At 35.5% G+C, this 25,147-nt stretch overlaps 1 protein-coding gene across 1 annotated transcript in view; it reads right to left on the bottom strand.

Annotated features, from left to right (window-relative positions):
- The window catches only part of LOC136031958 (uncharacterized), a 96,590-nt gene that overhangs the window by 46,846 nt on the left and 24,597 nt on the right, over positions 1-25,147 (bottom strand). The window contains exon 2 of the mRNA XM_065711970.1: positions 1,678-1,798. Within this exon, the coding sequence (XP_065568042.1) occupies positions 1,678-1,798 (121 nt within the window). The remainder of the gene's footprint in view (positions 1-1,677; positions 1,799-25,147) is intronic.

Genomic DNA, 25,147 nt, shown 5'->3' on the forward strand with positions numbered 1-25,147 from the left:
ATGTGTTAACTTTGAGAAAAAAGCTTACCTTACAGCCCTTGCTCCAGGTGCTGTGGAGGAGGTTGTTACACTGGAGGCAAAACAATAAAAAACAAACTTTCCGTTTTTAACTTTTGAAAGGTTGGATTTTGGGGCAAATGGCGGTTAATAGGGAGAGGCTGATTGTCCTCTGATTACCTTTAATTCTTCAAGTTGACCTTGAAATTTCAATTTCCAATCGGATTAACCTTCTCCAAAGTTTATACGACCATCCTTTCCATTAAATCTGTAAATTTTAAGAATGGATAACTTGCAGTAGCCTACAGTCCTTGCCCGGAGAACTGTAGGGGGTTTTTGTTAATCACATTTATTAATCACATCTATTTTTCGATTGGAGATTGAAAGTGCTTGTACCCTTTTTAAAATTCAAAAGTTATTGATGCACCACCCCCCCCCCACCAGAAAAACACCTCCTGTGGAAAATACCTTTGGGAAATACCACCTTGGGGAAATTCCACCCCTGGAAAATACCTCTACGTGAAAACTTCCCCCGAAAAATACCCCTTGTGGTTGATTGGTATCCAATCACTTTTGACTTACAAAAAAAAAGACTAGAGCACAATTATAAAGAGACTGACTGGAAAGCCCTGGTCTAGCAGGGAAGCAGGCTGACACCAGTTCCAAATCGAGGTTGGACAAAAATTTAAAAGTGCTAAAGATGTGCGGTGCTTACCTGGTCCATCGCCAAAGGAACTAGAGCTGTCGCTTTGCTCCTGGCGATTATAACTAATTCTACCTCCATCCTCCTCTCGTCTCCCTCCTAGATCTAATTCTTTATTTATCCGAAGACTCAATGAGAGTTGAGATGTTTTGGTATAATAATGCACACTTTGAGGTATCTCCCTCTCTCCCTAGCTATAAAACAATCAGAGAACCTTTGTAGAATTTTAAATACCTTTTTAAGTTTTGTAATTTGTCTATTGCTTACAGATAGTGTTTGTTATTGGTAACAGTAAGGACATTTCTCGCGTGGGAGTTTTCAGGGGGGAGAGAGTTTCTGGAGAATTTTCCATGCGAAAAATATTTTTTCACTGAAGGAGGGGGGGCAAGACTTGCACATAAATTGCTCTTTTCCATTTTCCTTATCACTGCTCAGCTAAACTAGAAAATAAAAGAACCCAAATAAAATATTCCAATTCAGAAAACCATATTTTTTGCGAGGTGGTGTTTTCCAGGGAAGGGCTTTCCATAGAAGTGGGAGGGGTTAAATGCAACAATGATTGTTAATATTAATCATATTAACAGTCATTTACATTATGACTTAAAAAAGAAAACAACTCGAACAAGATTGAACATGTAAAGATTCTAACTTGTGTTTTACCCAATGTAAGTACGGTGGTTGAGTTGCACGAGAGTTCAATTATACAAGGGTTCAGTTGCACAATGGTTCGGTTGCACGGGATTTAGTTAAATTGGGTTGAATTGCGCGAGGGTTCAGTTAAATGGGGCTCAGTTGCACGAGAGTTCAGTTACACGTCAGTTCAGTTTCACAGGGGCTCAGTTGCACGGTAGTTCAGTTGCATGATGATTCAGCTGCACAGTGGTTTAGTTGCACGGGCTCAGATACAGTGATTCAATTGCTTGAGGTTCAGTCACACGGTGTTTCAGCTGTAATTGAACTGAAAGTAATATGCTTACCTAAAGGATATCCCTTGAGAATTTCAATAATAGTCTTATAATCAGTATTTGTTGGTTCAAAATGGGCATCATTTGTAAAACTGTATGTGAGGTCCATGATTAATATCTTGAAGAAGTAAACCTGAAAAGTGGGGAATAAATCAGTTTTTATGGATGAATATTTTTAATAACTATTAGCATAATTAGGATTTATTCTTCAGTCCATTTATCCATAATGAATCCTAGGCAACTTCTTGGAAGATACGCAAGATAACTAATTACTTAAGTCTAGCCGAAATATAGGGCTCTAGATAAATGATTTGGATATATACATATTTATTTATTTTTTTTTTTTTTTTGGCTGAGAAAAAAATATGAAAAGTGATCCTACAAACCAAGTAGCTAATTTGTTGACGTGTAGAATATATCAATGGTATATTAAAAGTTTTTTACAGACAAATATTTGAAAACTACAATAAAATTTACCCAGCAACCTCCTCCTCCCCCCGTTGTCTCTTTGTCATGAATAGATGCTAGCAAGATAATCACGGAATTTATCTAGTAAGTACATCCTCTATTATGTTTTCTTCCTTTTTCATATTTTTTTCGTTTTTCCTTGTTTTTGTTTTTTTGTGGAGATGAGGCCATATACGAATTTGCTAAAACTGACTGATTATGGTTAGTTGTGATCGTGATACCCAAGGCAACAGTCGTCTTAATATATTTGGAAGTGTCTAATGTGGATTTTGGTAGTATGTTTACAGAGCAGCACCACCAGAATTATGATATTAGGATTGCTGGTCAATATGTTTCTTGTGATTCGAGGCACCAATTTAAAGGTGATATTAAACCCGAGTATAAGGATGGTGATTCTGAAGATCTCAAAGTTTTCCACCTTAATCGTCAGGGGTTGAAATCATCTTTCAATTTTATTAGCTAGATATGTGAGCTATCTATTTTTCAGGTTATTGGTGTCACCTAAACATTTAGGCTTGATAGCGATGAATCCTGATAACTACATCCAGTGATGTAGTTATTTCTTGTCTCTGACAGAGTTGGCAGAGAGCTAATTCACGTAAGACAGACAACATTTTGAATGTCAACTTCTGGTTCTAACCATTTCGAAAACGTTGTATTCTGCCTTAAAAAGTCCATAGGCAGAACAAAATCTTTTAAAGGTCTGATGAGGAACTGTGTGGTACTATTTTTATAGTACCACACTGTTAAATAATGTTTTGTCATTTATTAAGTGTCATTAAAGAATATTTTCTTGTTCAAAAACAACCTTTCCATTACAAAGAAAGAGACAAAAGACTAATGTTTCTTACGGGAATTGATATCACGAAAAAGTATTATGTGAATCTCATTAAGAAAATCTTTTCCATTCCCCTTAAAAGACGAAAACATTGATCTTTCATCATACGTGTATTTCATATGTAAAGAAAACAACCGCTACGTGACTAAATGATGTTAAGAAAAAATGTTTCTATCATTCTGAAAAAGAAAAAATGACTATTGTTTCATCTTATATGAAATTTTAATGTAAAAAAACATTACATAAATGTTGTTAAGGGGAAAACAAACCTTTCATTGATCCTGAAACAGAAAAAAATGGCTAACCTCGGAAAATAAAAAAATAACTATTACTTTGTCCAATATAAAATATCTTCAAAAAAATACAGTACTTTTGGATTTTACTAAGAAAAAAAACTTTTTCCCATGGCCAAATTGTTCACTAATGTTTCGTCATCTCTGAATTGTCATTACATAAATATTATGTAAATCCGTACCAGTAATAGAAATATTATGTTAAGAAAAAAAACTTTCAAGTAAATTGAAAGAAGAAAAACAAGACTAATGTTTCGTTTTATATGTATTTTCATTACGAAAAGACGTTAATTGAATATCGTAAAGCAAAATAAGATCCTTTTCAGTGCTTTGAGAAAGAAAAAATGGCAAACGTTTAGTAATATCAGACAAATTTGGAAGAACCAGAAAAATATTTGGTTAATGTCAAGTAACATTTTAGTAGTATCAAACTGTTACCTAAGGTTTCGTCTCAATTGAATTGTCATTGAAAAATAATATGCGAATCTTGTTAGGAGAAAAACATTTCCTGTACACTGAAGAAGAAAAACTGAGTACTATTTCGTGTTACATGAATTTTCGTTGCAAAAAAAACAATAGTTGAATTTTCTTAAGCAAAACAAGACCCTTTTCCATGGCCTTAAAAAAGATGAGTTTTCATAGTGTCAGAAGAAATTTTGTTTAATATCAAATGTTAATATTAGCTTTTGCTGGTATCACACAATATTCTATTAATAACTTGCATTATTTTGATAATATTGTATAATATTTTGATAATTTCAGACATGTTTTGGTAGTACCAGAGAATTTTTTTTAATGTCCAATAAGATTTTGGTAGTACCACACGGTTAACTAATGTTTCGTTCGTCATGTATGAATTGTCATTTAAAAAAGGGACATGGAATCTCGAATGCTATGACATTGACATTAAATATTATGTGAATCTTGTTAAGGAAAAACCTTTCCATTACAATCAAATAGAAAAAAATACTAATCTTTCGTCTTACGTGAAATAATATCACGAAAATCTTTATGTGAGTCGTCTTAAGAAATAAAAGCTTTCTATTACCTTTAAAAGACAAAAAAATATTCATATTTAATCTACGTGTATTTCCATATAAGAAAAACAACCGCTACGTAAATGATATTAAGAAATTCAAATTTAAAAAAAAACAAGTTTTTCTAACTGACAGTAAAGAGCGATATTGAAACTTGAAACGAACAGAAATTACTCCGCATATGAAAGTGGCTGTTTCCACCTCATCGCCCCGGTCTTTACGCTAAAGTTTGACTCTTACTCTCAACTCTACTTTTTAAAACAGTAAGAAACTTTAGCATGAAGAGTGGGGCGTTGAGGAGGGAACAGTCCCTTTCATATACGGAGTAATTTCTGCTCGTATAAAGATTTAATATCGCTTCTTACTTTCAGTTAAAAAACTTGTTTTTTTTTTATTTCTGAACGTTTTGAATTATTGCAGGTTTTGATTTTTGCTCTCCACACATGAATAATTAAAACGAAATTTGCATATCAATTTAATTTTATGGATAAATTGCTTTCTCCTAGTTTTAATCGGATGGTTTTGAGTAAAAAGGAGCGGGGGAGTAGGCTTAGTTACCCTCCATTTTTTGTTATTTAAAAAGGCAACTAAAACTTTCAATTTTTTAAGAACATTTTTATTAGTAAAAATATATGTAACTTACAAATTAACTTACGTAACGAACTTCTATATTCGTATGTATTTAATATGTATATGAGGGGGCTCACCCCCTCGTCAAAACCTCGCTCTTTACACTAAAGCTTAATTTTTTTCAAATTCCTTAAGAATGACCCTTGAATCACAAAGGCCTTAGAATAACTAGTTGAAATCAATAAAATTACTTTAGCATTTAGAGGGGGGTATTAGGAGGAGGTGAGCCCCTCATATGCTGATAATTTCTGTTCGATTTAAGCTTTAATGCTGCTTTGAAAAAACTTTTTCATATTTATTTTTTCATTATTTTTTTAAAAATGCTTAGAAAATTCCCATGATAAATTGTTCCATGGAAAGCTCCCCCCCCCCCTAATACCCCCGTCCTTCAACCCCTCCTCTCCCAACCAAAAACTTTCTAAAAGCGTCTGTACACTTCCCAATAACCATTACTATGCGTAAACACTGTTTAAACTTTAAAACTTGAAGCCCCTCCCACGGGGAATGTGGGGGAGCAAGTCGTCCCCAAAGACATAGTTATTAGGTTTTTCAACTACGCTTACTAAAATAGCTATCTCAGGATTTTTATCTGTTGACTTTGGGAAACAAAAGAGTGTGGGAGGGGGCCTAGGTGCCCTCCTATTTTCTTGGTCACTTACAAAGGGCACTATAACTTTTAATTTTCATTAGAATGAGCAGTCACATGACATTCTAGGACCACTGGGTCGATAAGATCACCCCTAGGGTTAATAAAAAAAACCAAAAAAGCAAATAAACACGCATCTGTGATCTTTCTTGTGGCAATAAATGCAAAATTCCACATTTTTGTAGATAGGAGCTTGAAACTTCTTCTGTAGGGTTCTCTGATACGCTGAAGTTGATGGTGGGATTTTCTCTAAGATTCTATAACCTTTAGCGGTTGTTTCCTCCTATTTTCTAAAATAAGGCAAATTTTCTTGGGCTCATAACTTTTCATGGGTAAGTCTAAACTTAATGAGACTTATATATTTAAAATCAGCATTATAATTTAATTCTTTTGATGTAACTATTGTTGAAAAAATTCCGTTTTTTAGAGTTTCGTTTACTATTGAGCCGGGTCGCTCCTTACTACAGTTCGTTACCATGAACCGTTTGAAAAACCTTATCTATCGCTCTGAAAAAGAAAACATGACTCATCTTATGTGAATTTTGAACAAAAAAAACAATTTTGATAATATCTTGCAAGATTTTATAATACCAGAGAGAAATTCATAATCTTAGTAGTAATTAATAAAAAAAAACTTTCCGAACAAGAAGTTTTTAAAGAAAAGTAAAGGTCATATCAAATTTAAGATCAGAAGAAATAGAAACCTACAGTAAATCAAACTCGAAACGACCACCAATTACCATTAAAGAATAAAAGAAACTCAAAACGAAAAGATATTAAACAAACAACTATTGCCAAAAAAAATATAACAGACTCTAGTATAAATGAATTAATAAATCTTAAAACGACTAAAGTTTAAATTGAAAATGCAAATCAAGCTTAAAACAAACAGAAATATTTTGCTATTGAAGTGTAAATTCAACCCAAAACAAACAACAATTAAATAAACAATCATAGCGAGCAAACATTCAATATGTTCTAATGTATATATATATATATATATATATATATATATATATATATATATATATATATATATATATATATATATATATATATATATATATATATATATATATATATATATATATATATATATATATATATATATAAAACTAGCTGTTGGGGTGGCGCTTTGCGCCACCCCGACAGATAGTTGGTGGGGGCGCTTCGCGCCCCCCAAGCCCCCCCCGCGCGCGCAAGTTGTTACGCGCCATATTAGTTACGCGCCATTGTAGTTGTATCCCTGTGTCCCACATGTGAATATATATATATATATATATATATATATATATATATATATATATATATATATATATATATATATATATATATATATATATATATATATTTTATATATATTTATATATATATATATATATATATATATATATATATATATATATATATATATATATATATATATATATATATATATATATATATATATATATATATATATTAACTACGTAAAACTTGCGAATGTACAACATTCTTGGCTGTCCATTGGCTGTGCATATAAATAGATTGTCAGGTTTACAGACTCTTGAACATGCAACATATAATTGTCCATGGGAAAAACAATCTGTATTCAGATCTATACCTCATTATTCTAATGATTGCCCTTGAGCTTTGTTGATGGTGATTGCTAATCGAACATTCCCTGTGTCCCTGTCGTCATTTATATATCCCCCTGTGCCCCCCGGCGTCCCCGTTGTTGTTGTTTCCCTGTGTCCCGGTCGTCATTTGTGTCCCGGTGTCCCTGTCTGTAATTTCTCTTTGAGTGTCGCGGTCGTCATTTATATTCCCTGTGTCGCGGTGTCCTGGTCGTCATTTTTGTCCCGGTCGTCATTTGTATTCCGGTGTCCCGGTCTGTAATTTCTCTTTGATCGTCCTGGCCGTCATTTATATTCCCTGTGTCCCGGTCGTCATTTGTGTCCCGGTGCTTTGTTGATGGTGATTGCTAATCGAACATTCCTTTTGTCCCAGTTGCTTTCTCTTTGAGTGTCCCGGTCGTCATTTATATTCCCTATGTCCCAGTGTCCCGGTCGTCATTTTTGTCCCGATGTCCCGGTTCGTAATTTCGTCAATCAACAAACATGACGTCAGTCGACACACAAACATGACGTCACTCGACACACAGACAACTTATTTTTATATATATAGAAGATGTCCCGGTGTCCCGGTCGTCATTTGTGTCCCGATGTCCCGGTGTGTAATTTCTTCAATCAACAAACATGACGTCACTCGACACACACACACAGACAACTTATTTATATATATATAGATAGCTGTTTGGTCCCGGTGCTTTGTCGATGGTGATTGCTAATCGAACATTCCTTGTGTCCCGGTCGCTTTTTCTTTGAGTGTCCCGATCGTCATTTATATTCCCTATGTCCCGGTGTCCCGGTCGTCATTTGTGTCCCGATGTCCCGGTGTGTAATTTCGTCAATCAACAAACATGACGTCAGTCGACACACAAACATGACGTCACTCGACATACAGACACACAGACAACTTATTTATATATATATATATATATATATATATATATATATATATATATATATATATATATATATATATATATATATATATATATATATATATATATATATATATATAGATGTCCCGGTGTCCAGATCTATACCTCATGATTCCTTGTGTCCCGGTGTCCCGGTCGTCATTTGTGTCCCGGTGTCCCAGTCTATATATACATTCGTTTTTGAATTGGTCTTTTTTTAGTTTTTAGTTTTTTACCTTTTTTTAGGTTTTTTAGTTATACCACATGAAACTAATGATTGCCCTTGAGCTTTGTTGATGGTGATTGCTAATCAAACATTCCTTGTGTCCCCGTCATCATTTATATATCCCCCTGTGTCCCCCGGCGTCCCCGTTGTAGTTGTGTCCCTCTGTCCCGGTCGTCATTTATATTCCCTGTGTCCCGGTCGTCATTTGTGTCCCGGTGTCCCGGTCTGTATATTCATTCGTTTTTGAATTGGGATATGATGAAATAAATTTTTGTGTTTTTCCCTTTTTTTGTTTTTAGTTTTTTTTTGTTTTTACTTTTTTTTCTTTTTTCTTTTTAGTTTTTTTGTAGTTTTTACCTTTTTAGTTTTTCTTATTTTTATTTTTTTTAGTTTTGTTTTCCTCCTTTATTTTTCAATTTTTTTCCTTTTTTCATTTTTTTTCTTTTTTAGTTTTTTTTAGTTTTTTAGCTTTTTTAGTTTTTTTAATAAGTTTTTTTTTAGTTTTTTTTTAGTTTTTACCTTTTTTTGTTTTTTTAGTTTTTTTTTTACTTATGTCCTGGTCGTCATTTATACTCCCTGTGTCCCGGTCGTCATTTGTGTCCCGGTGCCTTGTTGATGTTGATTGCTAATCGAACATTCCTTGTGTCCCGGTCGCTTTCTCTTTGTGTTTCCCGGTCGTCATTTATATTCCCCATGTCCCGGTGTCCCGGTCGTCATTTGTGTCCCGATGTCCCGGTCTGTAATTTCGTCAGTCGAAAACATGACGTCAGTCGACACGCAAACATGAAGTCACTTGGCACACACACACCGACAACTTATTTTTTTATATATAGACTAGCTGTTGGGGTGGCGCTTCGCGCCACCCCAACACCCAGTTGGTAGGGCGCTTCACGCCCCCCAAGCCCCCCCCCCCCCCGCGTGCGTAAGTCGTTACGTGCCATATTAGTTACGCGCCATTGTAGTTGTGTCCCTGTGTCCCACCTGTGAATATAGATAGATTTATATATGTGTTGCAAACTACGTAAAAATTGCGAATATACAACATTCTTGGCTTTCCCATTGTCTGTGCATATACAAAGCCGTATGTACTAATAATGACGTTATATGCAAACGCTCTTTTTAAAAACAAACAAACATGCATACACATAACTCGTTTTTATATAGATAGATAGATAGATAGATACAATGCAAATTAACTGCGTAAAACTTGCGAATATACAACATTCTTCGCTGTCCAATTGTCGCTGTATATAAATAGATTGTCAGGTTTACCGACCCTCGAACATGCAACGTACAATTGTCCATGGGAAAAACAATCAGTACTAAGATCTATACCACATTTTTCTAATGATTGACCTTCAGCTTTGTTAATGGTGATTGCAAATGCTAATCGAATTGGGAATTGCAATCTTTTAAATTGAAAAGGCAGATCCGTTGGAATCATGGGAATGCGAGGAATAAGAACAGCCTCACCCTCAAAAGGCCCTGTCAAGATTGTGGCCTTTATTAGGTTTTCCATTGTTTTTTTTTACGGCAAGTCGCGTGCCATTGCGAAGCTTCGGTGGGTTGATATTTCTTAAAAGTATTATTAGTACGCCTATTTTTAGTTGTAGCACGTGTGGTGGAAACCCTGAAAGATCCACGGAATTTAAAATTCAGATGGATAATTAACCGCTTCATTTGGTTCCAAAACTGTGTCGACTGACTTGTAAAGGACTGCCTGGTCTCGAATCTTGGTCAAAACAATATTGTTGATTTCGTGGACGTCTATATTTTTGGGTGCGAGAATCGCTCTTTCACTTAGCCATTTATTATTTTTAAAATTTTTTAGAATATTCGGAAATACTTTTTCAATCAATTCATTTTTGGACGTCACTAAATTACAGAAATCAGCAGGTAGTTGTATACGTCCTGAAATTGAGTCTACTGGGAGCTTTCCGTTTCCAATTGCCAGCAATTGATCTTAAAATGTTTGACCAGAGTCATCGTTTTGCAATCGGACACGCATATTTGTAGTTAATTTTAATGTTTTTACGTGTGCCCATAAATTAGAATTTTTCAGGCAAGCATCCATTTCGTCTGCAGGAGTTGATCTAGGCATTATAGGTAATGTTTGCCTGAAATCTCCCGCAAGCAATATTAATGTGCTGCCAAAGGGTTTCGACTTCCCTCGCAAATCTTTCAAGCATTGATCCAGAGCCTCGAGCGATTTTTTGTGTGCCATTGTGCACTCATTCCAAATAATAAGTTTGCATTGCTGCAATACTTTACCCATCCCAGATGATTTGGAAATATTGCACGTGGGATTTTCTGTAGAATGCAAATTCAGAGGCAATTTCAAAGCGGAATGAGCAGTTCTTCCACCAGGCAGCAATGTTGCGGCTATTCCGGACGACGCAATTGCCAACGTTATATCATTTTTTGATCGAATTGATGCCAGAATCAGTTTTATCACAAACGTTTTACCAGTACCTCCTGGCGCATCCAAAAAGAAAATTTCTCCAACGTTGTTATCGACACAATGCATTATCGTATCATAAATGTCTTTTTGTTCCGACGTTTACTTGGAAATGTTATTTTGTACATACGACAATAGATCGCTCGTACTGTAACTTTGTTCACGATCCAATTCTACACATGTCGAAACAGCAGCGATACGGTTAGGTGAAGGCATTCCCAAATCCTGAAGAGGTTTGTTTGCCATACGAACGCAAAAATATTCTATAATAACTAATGTGTAGTTATAAATTTCTTATGTAAAATCAAAAGTCATATCTGACGTATCTAACTGTTTTCGATGGAGTATATCTTCGGACATTTTTGACTTATATTTTTCCCATAACTCTGTAGGAGCTGATGGAGAGCAAGTTGTTAAAATGATGCCAAACAATGCACGAATTTGAATTGGGGTTGAAGTTTCGCACGCGTCATTGATGCAGTTATCCCAGTGTTGGTCATTCTCCAATAAATTCAGAGCTTGGCATGCACTACAGTAAGTGTCATGTATAGTACCGTTTGCAGTTCTCAAATACTCAAAGGATGTCGGACCGGGTACATTCACCAAAAGCAGGCGTAGAAAGAAGAATTCATGTTGATTGGGGTGAACGGTATAGAGTCTTCCTATCGTGGTATCTTTGAAGATGGTATGTTGGCCGTCGACTGACTTACCCTGTTTTCGACGTTCAAATACTTTATTGTTAGTATTCCACGTGTAATACGAAGGTACTTCAGTATACAGCAGTTTTTTTGCAAAAGAATCATTTTTGCAAAGCGAAAAGAAACCGGTTAACTTTGTATCCGGTGGATTCAGGGCTCTTTGTTGCACGTTGGTTTCCAAGAAACTTAGCACGTTGACCATTCTGTAAATGTACCTTTAAGTGAACAACAGCTGGACTACGTTCATGTATCGGAAATGAAAGACTTCGCCAAACAGCTTCATTACTGCTTATGTATCTTCCAGCCTGATATTGTACGATTTCGTCGATATCTTTGATTTCGGGCTGCAAGCCAAAAACTGCCATGTCACTGCCTTTGTTGACGTATTTACATATGTATTTGATTGCCTTTACGGAGTTACAGTATTCAACGTTTATGTGTGCATTAAATGTATTTGATAATAATGGGGAATATTGGAACAACCCGCTGGTTATCTACTTCGATGGTGGTACCGTTACACTTCTTTATTATTGTTGTTTTACCGCCATCTTCAGTAGATCTTCTTCTATATTGTGGGTGACCATCATTGCCAGTAATTCTGTTGGGTACTAAAAGTCGAGGATATTGCTTTGTGCACCTTCCTTTGGCCATGCATGGTGAATTTTCGTTCAGTGCACCGCAAGGTCCATGTATCATATTTTTTACAATAATATCAGGTAACCCATTATCGACATTTTCATCAGGTATTTCAGCGGAAATCACATCATCAATTTAGTTCGAAGTAATTTTTTTATGTAGCCAGATTAGTATACGTGCGTGTGGCAAACCTTGTTTTGCCATTCCACTGAGTACATCCAGCATCGCACTGACCCAAGCACTTCAAGTTTTACTACGTGGTTTATCAGTGATTTCAACTTTTGCCGGAATACACGGACCGTAATGTCATGTCTATGAACCGCCGATTGTCCTTGAAGTAAAAGCTGCAGTATCTCGTCCCAAGATTAATTACATGTAAATGTAATAAATAAATCTGGACGACCATAGAGACGAACATACGCAATAGCATCTTGAGCATATTCATGCATATGACGGGGACTGCCAGCATATGACGAAAGTAAAGTTGTTAATCTTCCAACGTTTGTGGTATTACCGTCATTTATAACTGCATCTCCCAAATGAATGTTTTGTTCAGAGCGGAGCTTGGTCTGATTCAGGCGGATATATAGCAAACGTTCTGATTCAATTTTAGCATACATAACAACGACGAATTGGTGAAACAATTCACGGCATTTTAAAATATAATTTTCTTCATCCTGCCGAATCATTAGTCTATAGGAATAATAATGCATTACACTGCATTTCTTATTCATTTCTTTGTTAGTGGCTGGATTCATCAATTTAATATTAAAGTGATAGCCGTCGGCTCCATCCCAAAAAATGATAGGATATTGTAGGGCATCGTAGCATCGATGAGTTTCAGCAATTCTTAACAACTGAGCGTTTTGCTTATGAAGAATAATATCTCGAGGTAAAAACTGATCACCGACCATAACGATTGCCACTTCGTCGATAGTTGGATCATTGTATCTACGCACATGTTGGCCAGGAGGCGTTTCGTCAGCGTAAATAACAATTTTATGCGTATCAGTAGGCATCAAATCAATGGCTGTTTTGAACAGACGCCCTAAATTATTATTTTCGTGGAAAAGATGTTGCAATTGGGAAATGATTGTCCTTTCAACGTTGGGAGAAATTTCGCAACGTGCATTCAATTCAGAATTTCTATCACTGATGAAGTACAATTGTAAAAATTTATGATTCTCGCCTGCGAATGGTAGAAGGGACCCTGCTCTATGATAAATTTGCCCTTTTACTTTGAAAGTAGACATAAATTGATCTGGATTTTTGATTTGGGCTCCAAACGACGTCATTTGGAAACATGAGTTATATTTTCTGATTTGTTTCAAAAAAACGCTTAGATTCTGACGTAGTTCCACTAAGGAAAGTCTTCAATGGCTCTGGTGGTGCAGCCAATAGAGGAAGTTTAACTTTTCCTGAGGCGCAACACATTCCCATTGTTTCACCATTGAATTTCAAGGCCTTGCAATAGGGACAAATTTTAGACATAGTCCTGATTTTAACACATCTACTCAAGCTATAATCATTGACTGGGCTGTACCTGAATGCCAGGCGATAACTTTCAGGTTGCTCTGATTCCTCGACACGCTTTCTTTTCTTACTTTCTCTATCAGCAGCAGGCCTGATTTGTTGCTGTTCTTGTGATTCCTCGGCATGCCTTCTTTTTTCACTTTATCTTTTAGCAGCAAGTCTGGTTTCATGTTGCTCTGGTAGTTCCTCGGCACGCCTTCTTTTTTCACTTTCTCTTTTAGCAGCAAGTCTGCTTTCACGTTGCTCTGGTAGTTCCTCGGCACGCTTTCTGTTCTTTCTTTCTCTATCAGCCTCAAGCCTGTTTCCTTGCTGTTCTTTTGATTCCTCGGCACGCTTTCTTTTCTGACTTTCTCTATCAGCAGCAAGTTTTTTGGCATATACTCTTTGAGCATCTTCCTCGGCTGTTGCCATTGTAAGTTCATCAGTCATTTTAAAGTTAAACATTAATAGATTTCTACGTGAACGCATGTCTTATATATCTTTAATGACGTCACCGTCATAACAAAAATGACGACAACTAACTTCATGACGTCAGTCAACACACAAACATGACGTCACCTGACAGATACATCCAAAGACAACTTATTTTTATATAGGTAGATAGATAGATAGATAAGTTGTCTGTCTGTCTGTCTGTCTGTCCGTCGAGCGACGTCATTATATGACGTCTGAATTATTTCATCATACACCAATTCAAAAACGAATGTATTCAAGCCGAAGTAGCTGAGTTGATAAAGCGTTATGTTCCAGGTTCCAGGTCCAAGAGGTTCCAGATTCGAATATTGGCTTTAGCATTAATACATAAGAAGAAAAAAACAAAAATGGTAAAAACTACAAAAAAAAAACTAAAAAGAAAATACTAAAAAAATAAAAAGCTAAAAAACTAAAAAAAAAACTTAAAAAATGGTAAAAAACCCAAAACTAAAAACGAAAAAAAAACTAAAAAAAAAACTAAAAAAAGGTAAAAACTACAAAAAAAACTAAAAAGAAAAAAAAACTAAAAACTAATAAAAAACTAAAAAAAATTAAAACTGAAAAAGAAAAAAAAACTAAAAAAGGGAAAAAAAAGAAAAATAAAGGAGAAAAAGAAAACTAAAACCGGGACACAGGGAATATAAATGACGACCGGGACACTCAAAGAGAAATTACAGACTGGTACACTGGGACACAAATAACGACCGGGAGATATAAATGACGACCGGGACACTCAAATATAAATTACAGACCGGGACACCGGGACACAAATGACGACCGGTACACCGGGACACAGGGAATATAAATGACGACCGGGACGCTCAAAGAGAAAATACAGACTGGGACACTGGGACACAACTACAAGGGGGATGCCGGGGGCACAGGGAGATATATAAATGACAACGGAGACACAGGGAATGTTCCATTAGCAATCACCATCAACAAAGCTCAAGGGCAATCATTAGAATAATCAGGTATAGACCTGAATACGGATTGTTTTTCCCATGGACAATTTTATGTTGCATGTTCAAGAGTCAGTAAACCTGACAATCTATTTATATGCACAGACAATGGGACATCGAAGAATGTTGTATATTCGCAAGTTTTACGTAGTTAAAAACATATATATATATATATATATATATATATATATATATATATATATATATATATATATTTCTATATTCAGAGGTGGCACACAGAGACACAACTACAATGGCGCGTAACGTCTTACGCGCGCGGGGGGCTTGGGGGGTGGGGCTAAGCGCCCCCACCAACTAGGTGTTGGGGTGGCGCGAAGCACCACCCCAACAGCTAGTATAAATATATAAATGAATCTTAAATCGAGTTAAACTTAAATTTAATAAGCAAATCAAGCTTTAAACGACTAAATCACTACAAACAAGAGTTTGGTTTCAGCCTCCTTCTCTAACTGCAAAAGTCTAAAACCTACTGCTTCACTGACGCTTTGCTGAAAACTATGTTTATCTTGAATAATCTCGGAAAGTACAAATAAAACCCAACCGAATGGTGTATATAATGCTACTATTTGTTGAAAGATCAACAGTTAAAGATTATATTTGACTGTAATTCTATTTTCATTTTCATGCTATAATAGCTGGAAAATAAAATACTGATAATATAATTCGTTCTCAGTGAAAAATTAACGACGCAGTAGGCTTTAGACTTTTATAGATAGGGTAGGAGAGGATTCCAAATCTTGTTTATAGTGATGCTATATTTGTCTTAAACAGTCTTGGAAAGTATTAACTAAAAAAAAATTTTTTTTTTAGCTTCAAGTAGGGAGCGACATTGAAACTTAAAACGAACAGAAATTATTCCGTATATGAAAGAGGTTGTCTCCTCCTCAACGCCTCGCTCTTTACGCTAAAGTTTGACACTTTTTCGTGACTCTACTTTTTAAAACAATAAAAAACTTTATCGTAAAGAGCGAAGGGTTGACGAGGGGACAACCCCTTTAATTTACGGAATAATTTCTGTTCGTTTTAGTTTGAATGTCGCTCTTTATAAGCAGTTAAAAAACTTTTTTAATTTATTTAAATTCTGAAAGTTTTTGAATCAACGCATGTTTTGATTTTGGCTCACCGCACGTGAATAAGTAAAACGAAATTTGCATATTATTTTTTTTTTTGCTAAATGACTTTCTCATAGTTTTGATTGGACGATTTTGATAAAAAAAAAATGGGGTGGGGGAACAGGCCTAGCTGCCCTCCATTTTTTTAGTTACTTAAAAGTACAACTAGATTGTTTTTTTACGAGCTTTTTTGTTAGTAATAAACATACATACCTTACGAATTAAGTTACGTAACGAATTTCTATATTTTTGTAATTTTTTTTACGTATATGAGGGGTTTCACCTCCCTCGTCAATACCTCGCTCTTTAGACTAAAGCTTACATTTTGGCCTAAATCCTTAAAAATGACCCCTGTATCACAAAGGCCGTAGAAGAAATAGTTGAAATTACCAAAAATGCTTTAGCGTAAAGAGCAAGGTATTGTGGAGGAGAAGAACCCCCTTACATTTTCGTATTAAGTTTTAATGCTGCTCATTACTTCCAGTTGAAAAAAAAATTATTTTCTTTTTGTTTTTTTTTATAAGGCTAGAAAATCCTGCGCCCCCTTCATGGAAATTCTCTTCCCTCACGATAAATTCCTCCATGGAGAGATCCTCCCAGGTAACCCCCTCCCCCGACCAACCCCCACCCCAACGCGAAAAAGTCCTCCTGAAAACGTCTGTATACTTCATAATAACCATTATTATATGTAAACAATGGTCAAAGTTTGTAACTTGCAGCCTCTCCCTTGGGGAATGTGGTGGATTAAGTCGTCCCCAAAGAAATAGTTATTATTTTTTCGACTACGCTGAACAGAATGGCCATTTAAAAATTCTAATCGGGTGACTTTGGGAAAAAGAGCGTAGGAGGCGGGGCAAGGTGCCCTCCGATTTTTTGATCACTTAAAAAGTGCACTAGAACTTTTAATTTTCGTTAGAATGAGCCTTTTTGTGACATTCTAGGACCATTGGATCGATACGATTACCCCTGGGAAAGCAAACAAACAAATAAACACACATCCGTGATCTATCTTCTGGCAAGAAGTACAAAATTCTAAATTTTTATGGCACTTGGTATTAACCAAGTGACATGTAGCAATCGCAAATTCTGTCGGTCTGTCGGTCTGTCTGTCGGTCCCGGTTTTGCTACTTTAGGCACTTCCAGGTAAGCTAGGACGATGAACTTTGGCAGACGTATCAGGAACCGAACCAGATTAAATTAGGAATAGTCGTTTCTCCATTTGACCATCTGGGGGGGAGTGGGGGCCCGTTAATACGGAACAATAGAAAATATGGAGTATTTTTAACTTATAAACGGTTGATCAGATCTTAATGAAATTTGATGTTTGGAAGGATATCGTGTCTCAGAACTGTTATTTTAAATCCCGACTGGATCTGGTGACATTAGGGGGGGGGAGCTTGGAGGGGGAAACCTAAAATCTTGGAAAACACTTAGAGTGGAGTGATCGGGATGAAACCTGGTGGGAAAAATAAGCACAACTCCTAGATACATGATTGACATAACAGGAACGGATCCACTCTCTTTGGAGTAGTTGGGGAGGGGTTAATTCTGAAAAATTAGAAAAAATGAGGTATTTTTAACTTACGAACGGGTGATCGGATCACAATGAAATTCATTATTTAGAAGGATATCGTGTCTCAAAGCTCTTATTTTAATTCCCGGCCGGGCCTGGTGACATTGGGGGGAGTTTGGGGTGGGGGAACCAAATCATGGAAAACGCTTAGATTGGAGGGATCGGGATGAAACTTGGTGGGAAAAGTAAGCAGAAGTCTTAGATACATGATTTACATGATTGGAACGGATCTGCTCTATTGGGGGGGGGGGTAATTCTGAAAAATTCAAAAAAATGACGTATTTTTAACTTACGAAGGAGTGATAGGATCTTCATGAAACTTCCTATTTAGAAGGACCTCGTAACTCATATCTCTTAATTTAAATCTCAACCCGATCCAGCGTCATTTGGGGTGGGGGGGGAATCTTAGAAAATACTTAAAGCGGAGAGATCAGGATGAAACTGGATGGGAAGAATAAAAACCTGTCTTAAGATACGTGACTCACATAACTGGACCAGATCTGCTCTCTTTGGTGGAGTTGGTGCGGGGGGGTAATTTGGAAAAATGACGTATTTGTAACTTATGAAAAGGTGACCAGATCTTAATGAAATTTGATATTTAGAAGGATCTTATGCTTTAAAGCTCTAATTTTAAATTCCGACCAGATCTTGTGACATTGGGGGGGAGTTGGAGGGGGAAACCAGAATTCTTGGAAAACGTGAAAATTGGGGTATTTTTATCTTACGAATAGGTGATCGGATCTTAATGAAATTTAATATTTAGAAGGAATTCATGTCTCAGAGCTCTTATCTCATATCCCGACCAGATCTTTTGACATTGGGGGAGTTGAAGGGGGAAATCTTGGAAAACACTTGGAGTGGAGGAATCGGGATGAAGCTTGGTGGATAGAATGAACAAATGTCCTTGATACGTGATTGACGTAACCATTCCAGATTTGTTCTCTTTGGGGGAGTTTGGGGGAGGGGTTCAATGATTTAGCGAGTTTGGTGCTTCTGGGCGTGCTAGGAAGATGAAAATTGTTAGGCGTGTCAGGGAGCTGCACAAATTGACTTGATAAAGGCTTTTTCCCATATTCAACCATCTGGGGGGCTAAAGAGAGAGAAAAATTTGGAAAAAAATTAGTTATTTATAACTTACGAGTGGGTGATCGGATCTTAATGAATTTTGATATTTAGAAGGACATCGTGACTCAGAGCTCTTATTTTAAATCCTGACCGGCATTAAGCCTCTGATTTTCCTTTCAAATCAATCTATTGATTCTTAGAATTTTGTTAGAGCTCATACCAATAGAGCTCTTGGCTCTTAGCTCTTTTTGCCTCGTCACAAGTGCCATATTAGCTCTTAGCTCTTGTTGTAGATAGGAGCTTGAAACTTCGACAGTAGATTTTTCTGTTATGGTGAATCTGATAGTGTGATTTTTGTTACGATTTTATTACTTTTATTGGGTTTCCCCTCCCCCTATTTTCTAAAATAAGGCAAATTGTCTCAGGCTCGTAACTTTTGATGGGTAAGACTAAACTTGATGAAACTAATATATTTAAAATCAACATTAAAATACAATTCTTTTGATGAATTGTATTTTAGTTGAAAAAAAGAACCCCTGGGAAAAAAACAAATAAACAAACAAATAAACACGCATCCGTGATCTATCTTCTGGCAAAAACTACAAAATTCCACATTTTTGTAGATAGGAGCTTGAAACTTCGACGGTAGAGTTTCCTGATACGCTGAATCTGATGGTCTGGTTTGTGTTACGATTTTATGACACTTATAAAGTGTTTCCCCCTATTTTCTAAAATTAGGCAAATTTTCTCACGCTATTAAATTTTGATGGCTAAGACTAAACTTGATGAAACTTAAATATTTAAAATCAACATTAAAATACCATTCTTTTGATGTAACTATTGGCACCAAAATGCCGTTTTTTAGATTTTTGGTTACTGTTGAGCCGGGTCGCTCCTTATTTATAGTTTGACCAATAAAATCAAACCAAATGTTTTATATAATAATGTTATTTGCTGAAAGCTCATCAGTTCAAACTTTAATTTTACTGTAATTTTTATGTCTATTTTCAATGTTGTACTAAGTAGGAAAGAAAATATTTGTAATATAATTCGTTTCAGCAAAGCGCCAATGGCGCAGCAGGTTTTAGATTTTTATAGTGAGAGAAGAAGACAAAACCCAAACTCTTGCTTGTAGTGATTTTTGTTCGTTTCAAGATTGATTTGCATATTCAATTGAAGTTTCACTCGTTTAAAATTTATTTATTCATTTATATTAGTGCATATTGTATGTTTGCTCGCTACGATTGCTTATTCAATAACTGTTGGTTTTGTGTTCATTTATGCTTGAATAACGAAATATTTTGTCCGTTTTAAGCTTGATTTGCATATGCAATTTAAACTTTACTCGTTTTAATATATTTATTTATTCATTTATATTAGTACCTGTGTATTTTTTTATGATCGTTCATTTAATTTGTGTTCGTTTTGGGTTTCATTTATTCTTTAATAGTTGTTTCTGGTCATTTTTGTTTGATTTATTGTGGGTTTTCATTTCTTCGGATCTTAAGTTTATTATGGCCTTCAATTTTCTTAAAAGAATTCTTTTTCCGGAAGTTTTTTTAATTAGCCACTGTTCGTTTTTGATTGCCAAAGTTTTAAGTTTTCAGACTTCCCAATTTCAAAATATTTTCTTATTCCAAAAAAAATTAAGATTCCTGACAAAAATTAATAAAATTAAACTGAATATTCAATAAATAATGATATTAATTACTGAAAACTCAGAAGCTCTAGATTTTTTTCCCTCAGGGCCCGATTTAAAGCTTTGACACTTATAGGCCCAGGCGTTTTCGTTTTATTTCAATGTTGTAATAAATGCAATAGAAAACATTTGTAATATAATTCATTAGAGTAAAGTGCCGAATACGCAGTAGACCTTCCTTTTACCATTAGGGAAACGGACAGTAGCCAAACTCTTGCTTGTACTGAAGAATGTAGATGTCCTTTAACAGTTTTGGAAAGAGCTAATAAACTGGATATCCGTAATTTTGGGAATAAAATATCGTTAGTAGGTTTTCTTGCACAGAGGGAACAGAGGGCTATCAAGGCCCAGCAGTCATTTCCCATAAGCTTTGGAATAAAATATTAGTCATAAATAGTAATTTCTTCGAAAGGGGGACCATTTATGACCAGGGGTGAGATGCTATAATATTTTGAATAAAATATCTTTAGCAAGATTTGTTGGTAGGGGTGGGGGGCCAAGCAGAAAAGGCCAAGGGTCAGGTCCCTCGAGTTTTGGAATAAAATAGCGTTCATAAGTTTTTTCAGTGGGGTGGAGGTTTGACATACCTGATCTTTGACCTATTTTTTAAACCCTGGCACAAGAAACTCAAATTCCCCAAGGATATAATATACATCACTTGCCCCCAGACTCTGGGAGATTGTATTGACCCTAAAGTTTCGTTATCTATTGAATTATTATAACAAAATGGCTGTCTGAACAATTTGGTTGGATAAATTTGAGATAAAAAGGGTAGAAGGGCTAGTTGCCGTCTGGTCCCTTTTGAGTTTTATAAAAGGGATCTACGATTTTCAATTTCCAATAAAATGAGCTTCCAATGAATTTTATAAGGGGTTGTCTAAGCCTCTGAGTTTCTGTTGGAAAATATTTTTTCTATTTTGTAAATAATGAAAATCTCAAAAATTTGGTCAGACGCACTTGGGGAAAAGATGGTTGGTGGGGGGAGATCTAGTTGCCTTCAGATTACTTTTTACTCTGAAAAGGGATTTAATTTTTTTTATTTCTAGTCATTTCAGTTTCCTCCTAAGTTAACCTTGTCCATAAGAACTTAATATGCCCCCAGGCATTAGTTACAATCCTTCCCCTGGGATGTGTGCCGGGGGGGCGGGGTCTAAGGTTAATCCCGAAGTCTTTTCATTTGATTGTTGAAAAAGATCTAAAATACTACCTAACTTAACCAACTGATAGGAGAGAAGCATGTTCATTAATCTATAACTTAGAATGTACTTCTAAGAACAATTTATATCCATCGGCTTAATAGCTCAGTTGGGTAATGCCTCACCCCTTTATGCTTGGGAGTCATCGGTTCAAATCCTACAACAGTCAAATATTTCTGAAATCATTGCATTTGTGTCGCAATAATGTCTACGTTATAATTTATTGACTCCAATAGCAGCTGTTGAACTTTTTGTAATGAAGCGTAGACAAGTTGGACTTTATTACGGTTGGGTACAATAATGCATGACATCACCCTTGTCCATACGACGCAGGGAAACGTAAAACCATCAGTATATACTGCATGCAAATGAAGTTTGTATCTCGTACTCATAGTTCTTTGATTCTCAAGAGTACCTTAGGGAATCACCATTACTGGTTTGTTCAGCGTTTATTGATTCTCGAATACACCATTTGAACAGCCTTGTCTGAGGCTGTGAGGAGGTAAACCGTCTGTGAAAACGGTAAAACCGTCTGTATCCATACGAATTAATTAAGCGAGGACTGTCCTAAGTGCGCAGTTATGCGAAACACCAGGTGGCTACCATGGGGTAATCTACTTTCTACGGAAGATTCGGATGCCCCCGCGAAGCATAACCTCACACTCCACTAACAGTTTTCTTTGCGGTAGGAGCATTAGAGCAAGGACTGGGCTTTGGGACAAAATTTTTACCGTATCTCTCCCCCTTGCTTGTTTTCTGTTTTCACATTTTTGAATAAGCTAAAAGAATGGATAGATATGAACAGTTATATAAATAGAGCATATGGGCAGTGAAGGATACTAGTGGAGTAGCAAGTAATATTTTCTGGTTATTTGGATTGCAATCAGGGTTGGTATCTGGTTGCATTTTATGGTGTAATTGTTTCATAGTATTTTGATATCAGATCCTTGTTGGTATTTATTATCTATTCTGTGTAAAAGTAATAATAAGAAATCATGAGCTAAAATAACTTTGGCGGTAAATCAAATTAAAAAAAAATAATTGAACTTGTAACGTAAAAATCCAAATAAAAAATCTCTTCCTGCAACCTTCCGAACCTTGGCTCCAAATTTTTGCTACCTCTACCCCTTCCACCCTCTACTATCTATTCTGCTCCTCGTCAGCCCGGACTATAGTTCACAACATATTCGATCCTTTTTTTTAATTCTGGTACTCTGAACATTAATTTCGGATGTAGTAAACCAATTATAAGAGTCCTTCGCTGTGGCTTGTTTTTAATTACCACAGAGCATTTCTCTTGCTCTGTTTTGATCCTTGAATTTTCGCTCTTGTTTGTTCTTCTTGTTTGTCTTGTTTGTTTCTTCTTGGTGTTCTTGTTTGCGGAAGCTTCAAGGGGATTCCGGAGAAATAATATCAAATGGAAATATTAAACATTTCAGGAGTGGAGGGTTAGAACACTAGTTAGACCCCCTTTCAATTAACGCTTGTAATGAAAACCGTCGAAATAGATAGTAACTCGATTGGGTGCAAAGATAAATCACCAGAAGAAACAGTTTCATAATGATTTAAGACGAAGAGAGTTACAAAATCGGCTAGCCCCCTTCCCTAAGAAAAATGTTAGCTAGGAAAATTGCTAAAATAAATAAAAACTCGATTGGTGCAAGATGTGCAAGACGAGGCTTTGTCACAGGAAATTAAGACTTGATATCTTGTTAATCTTATTTTATCATGATTACTGATTCCTAGTTCTTGATATCGAAGTTCAGATGGTATTGAGCTTGTTAGCATGCAAACAGTATGGCGGTCAAAGTTCTTCATCGTAGTTTTCTTAACCAAAGAAAGAATTGAGAAATCAAAGTACTAAAAGCAGTTAAAGATTCGAAATTAGATATAATTTTTTTCAGTAAAGAACATCAAAAATCATCCATGATGGCTTCAATTGGGTCAGACAACTAAATTGGCTGGGTCATATTATTGCAAGATCTGTTGCAACGTCGGGCAAAAGATGGCTAGATTCCATCTTTTATGATTTGATATATGATTTGATATAATAAAACATAATGTTTTATGATTTAAATTTGAACAATATTCAATTCAAGACATTATGACTGACACGCATAATTGGCGCTGTAGTCGAGCGTAATTTTGAAACAAATAATTGAAGAAAAAACGGGTTTAATTTTTTTAAATAAAGCAGTGACAACAAAATAAAATAAAAACTACACTTTAACTAACAAAAAATAAAAATACTCCGAATATTTCGGCCCCACCTCCGGGAGCCTTTCTCAACGGGAAAAAAAACAAAAAGGGAGAAATTAGTATTGGGAGAATATTAGTATTGATACTAATACCCCCATAGATAATCTTTTTTATTTCTATAATTTCTCTGAAACTTTGTAAAAGTCCTACAGACTTATCAATAATTTTTGTCTGATCAAATAAAATACTATGATGAGGAAAATTATACACGTGACCAGCTATAGCGGATTCAAAAGTATCAGGTTTTTTATTTTGTCTTAGCGAGCAATCTATCGCATATTTGTGTTGCTGTAGCCTATTTTTTAAATTCTGCTGTGTTCTACCTACATAAAATTTACCACAAGAGCATGGAATTTTGTATACCCCCTGTTGTATATTTCTTGGAACTTTATCTTTTCCGTTATTTAGCCATGAGCTTATATTTTGTCCTGATTTAAAAGCTGTCTTTCACATCAAATCACCCGATCCAAGTAAAAAGGGGGGTAGTTATTTCTTTAGTGGATAGAGTGTTAAATTTAGCTTCACCAGAATACATTAGTAGTAAATTAATTTTTATTAAGGATATTCTAGTAGGAAATGGATATCCCGAAAATATGATTTCTCAAATAATTGAAAAAAGGAAAAAAAAGTTACTGGAACCTGTAAAATTAGAAGAAAATGAATCAAATCAAAAGCCAAATTACATAACTTTGCCTTATATCCCAAGGTTGTCACAGAAATTAAGGAAAGAATTAAAAAAAACATAATATAAAAACAGCTTTTAAATCAGGACAAAATATAAGCTCATGGCTAAATAACGGAAAAGATAACGTTCCAAGAAATATACAACAGGGGGTATACAAAATTCCATGCTCTTGTGGTAAATTTTATGTAGGTAGAACACAGCAGAATTTAAAAAATAGGCTACAGCAACACAAATATGCGATAGATTGCTCGCTAAGACAAAATAAAAAACCTGATACTTTTGAATCCGCTATAGCTGGTCACGTGTATAATTTTCCTCATCATAGTATTTTATTTGATCAGACAAAAATTATTGATAAGTCTGTAGGACTTTTACAAAGTTTCAGAGAAATTATAGAAATAAAAAAGATTATCTATGGGGGTATTAGTATCAATAGAGATGAGGGGGAA

This window comes from Artemia franciscana, chromosome 10 (assembly GCF_032884065.1).
Source record: "Artemia franciscana chromosome 10, ASM3288406v1, whole genome shotgun sequence".
Taxonomy (NCBI): domain Eukaryota; kingdom Metazoa; phylum Arthropoda; class Branchiopoda; order Anostraca; family Artemiidae; genus Artemia; species Artemia franciscana.